We start from the raw sequence: 3,394 nt of genomic DNA, 5'->3' as shown, positions 1-3,394 counted from the left end.
AATTAGAAGAATTAAATAATAAAAGAATATTTTTTCACTGTTAACAAAAGTCAAAATACTATCACTCTTTTCTATATATTTTTTTATCTTTTATTTTTAATCATTTTAAAATTATTATTTATTTTTTTTATACTATAATAATTATAAATTAACTATTATAATTTTATTTTTATTTTCAAAAATTCTTCCAAAATATATCTCAGCATTTAATAAAATTTAATATTTTTAATGGGTATATAATTGTAAAATTAGCAAAGATTGTGGGAGTAATTCAAAAAGATAGCGTTACAGTATTGAAGGAAAATAACTGGTAAGGCAAAAACACAGAGCAGTAATGGTGGAAAATGACGAGTGGTAAAGGACGGGACTTTCTATTAGAAAATTTGGTATAAGAACTCACCATATTTTGTGCCATGAAAATGGCTTTGGGATTCCAATTTGGTGGGCTCCCTGCTCACTACCCAACAATTTTCCCTTCCCATATCCTCCTTCCACTCATTTCCCACACAAATCCACAGTGCTCAGTGCCATTTCATGTCAACTCCAATGGCTTTATCTCCATTAACCCAACTTTCTTTGAACTCCTCTCTTGTTCATGTAGCAGAAAGCTTGAATTTTTAGATTTTTTGGTGCATTTTTTTGCCCGGAAAGTTGAAGAATCAAAACCCATTTCACCAAATTGGTCTTAAATGGGATACCTTTCTTGTAAGGCAGAATCAGCCATTGCCATCTCCAACCCAGCTTCTCAAACTACTTCTTCTAAAACCTCCCAAAATAAACATGAAAAACCCATCAAGATCCAACAGTTTCATTACAGTGATCTTGTGGCGGCTACCAATGGTTTTTCTGACCAGAAACTGCTAGGTAAAGGCAGCCATGGCTGTGTCTACAAGGCTGTTATTCGTGGGCGCCATGTAGCCGTCAAGAAACCTTCAAAAGGTGTTGATATTGGGCAGGAAGTGGATAATGAGATCGAGATCTTGTCAAAGATTCACAGCCCAAGATTGGTAAACTTGTTAGGATTTGCAAATGATACTAAAGATAGATTGCTTGTTGTTGAATTTATGAGCAATGGTACTCTTTATGATATTCTTCACTCAAATTCAAGACCACTCAATTGGGGTCGAAGAATTCGAATGGCTTTGCAAATTGCTAAGGCTATTGACACTTTACACTCCCAAAACCCACCAATAATCCATAGAGATATAAAGTCTGCAAATGTTTTGATTGATAGAAATTTTAATGCAAGATTGGGTGATTTTGGTTTAGCTCTAAGGTGTGGTATTGATGATGATTATAGACTTAAATCAACTCCACCTGCTGGTACTATGGGCTATCTTGATCCATGTTATGTTACTCCAGATAATTTGAGTACTAAAACTGATGTATTTAGTTTTGGGATTTTGTTGTTGGAGATCATTAGTGGAAGGAAGGCCATTGATGTGGGGCATTCACCACCTTCTATTGTGGATTGGGCGATTCCATTGATAAAGAAAGGGAAGCTTGTTGCCATTTATGATCCAAGAATTGCCCCTCTTAAGGATCCCATGACAAGGAAGCAATTGGCTTTGATTGCTGCTAAATGTGTGAGGTCTTGTAGAGAGAGGAGGCCGGCGATGAAGGAGGTGATTGAATGGTTAACTTCTTTAAGTAAATTGGTTCCTCTTCATTCATGGAATGGATTCAACAATCCATGTATGATGGTGGAGACAATGGGACGTACAGTTGAATTCAGAAACAACCATTTTGGAGAAGAGAATTTGGATGGTGCAGAGGGCAAACTTGGTGCAAAATCAGTGAAGGATTCGCGGAGAGTGTATTCAGATTTGGGGTTTCGAAGCAATTTAATGGAACTAATGGCTGGAACAGAAGGGGAGTCTGGATTTTTGGGAGAGATTGATGGGTTTGAATCTACTTTCAAGTCTGCAAATCGGACGTTTAGTTCTAGATTTGATAGTGCAAGATTTGGCATCAAAGGAAGAGCTCAAACCAAAACTTATCGTGATAACAAAGGTCTCTTTCGAATAAGAAGAAACCAATCTGCTGGAGATGGTTCAGAAATATTTTCCAACCACAACAACACATTTGCTCGTTCGAGTTTTAGTACTCAAGGATGTCATGACATCTAGCAAAGTGTAAAAAAACATTATTGAAGCCGACTCGAACGCAGAGCAAAGCTCAGGCTCGTAATCTTTCTACTGATTGCGAATTTCACTGATATAGATTTGTTAGTAGTTCATTGTTTTGTGAGTTTTCAATTAATCAGCAATGCTTACTGAAATGTCAATATGTTGCTTGATTTGACATGTGTATATCAATGCTCATTGCTGATGTCCCTGAAATCAGCTTTGTGCAGAATTGCTGTTGAGTAAATGCATAAATCTGATCTACAATTCTTCTGTTCTCTGCATATTCTTCTTCTTCTTCAGATATCTTCAGTGGTCCACAGCCTCTTTAGTCTAATATCAAATGTCTCTTTTGAATTAGAAATAGATGAGTTCTGGCAAACATTTGGCACTTCTTGTGCCAAAATTCAATGTGGTCTGGTCCAGTGGTCCATCACATGTGTAGTTTAATATCTATGGTACCTTTTTGAACTGGAAACAGATAAGTTATGACAAGAACTTGGAATTTAGGAGATGATGAATGTTTGTCAATAAGAAAAACTACTATTTAGTCCCTATGGTATGAGAAAACTAATTAGTTGGTCTCTCGATTTTGAAAAATGCATTAAAACGTCCTTAATGTTTTTAAAAGTTTACTTTTTTTAGTCATTAAGTATTTTACTATTTAGTTATTCTGGTTTTGAAAAACTCATTAGTTAGTTTCTCATATTTATAAAAAATCTATTAATCAATTCTTCTGTATCAGGGCATTTTAGATTTTTTACAGTATTTAACGGTTAAAATTAACGAAACGAAGAGTCTAATTAGTAGCATTTTAAAATGAGGTATTTTAATTTATTTTTCAAAATAGAGAATCCAACTAATGAGTTTTCTTATACATCGAGACTAAATAGTAAATTTTCCTTGTCTGAAATGTCTGGCCCACAATATACAACCTTAGAATTTGTCAAGCTTTAGTGTAATAAGTGTGAACAAAGTTCATTATGTCAAAGAGACAGTTTAATCCTCTGACTTTCTGCAGTAAAAGAATTCTCCCTTAGCTGTCTAGAACTTTACTGAAGTGCTTAGTTCCATGGAACTACTTTCTTTTAACTCCATTTCTACAGAGATTTGAGTTCAATCTGAAAGTTGTTGATAATGTCTAAATGGTTTCTGCAGTTTCATGGATGTGTGAAATTTCCATTCTGTTGCTCTGAATAGAGTTTGGATTGAGAAAAGATTGAAATCATAGAACTACCCCAAAAAAAAATTTCATAGAAATATTTAGT

The 3,394-nt window shown here is 34.7% G+C and overlaps 1 protein-coding gene across 1 annotated transcript; it reads left to right on the top strand.

Moving 5' to 3' along the window:
* Nucleotides 1-330: 330 nt before the first annotated feature.
* Nucleotides 331-2,410, top strand: LOC110618780 (serine/threonine-protein kinase-like protein At3g51990). The gene has a single exon (XM_021762023.1). The coding sequence runs from the start codon at nt 690-692 to the stop codon at nt 2,127-2,129; it is 1,440 nt and encodes a 479-aa protein (XP_021617715.1). The 5' UTR covers nt 331-689; the 3' UTR covers nt 2,130-2,410.
* Nucleotides 2,411-3,394: the final 984 nt, after the last annotated feature.

The sequence above is a fragment of the Manihot esculenta genome, chromosome 7 (genome assembly GCF_001659605.2).
Source record: "Manihot esculenta cultivar AM560-2 chromosome 7, M.esculenta_v8, whole genome shotgun sequence".
In the NCBI taxonomy this organism is placed as follows: Eukaryota; Viridiplantae; Streptophyta; class Magnoliopsida; order Malpighiales; family Euphorbiaceae; genus Manihot; species Manihot esculenta.
The sequence above is the reverse complement of the archived record's forward strand: the minus strand, read 5'-3'. Positions and strand labels throughout refer to the sequence as shown.

What these genes read in the sequence shown, in the direction of transcription:
- LOC110618780 (XM_021762023.1), top strand. Translation starts at nt 690, where the DNA reads ATGGGATACCTTTCTTGTAAGGCAGAATCAGCCATTGCCATCTCCAAC.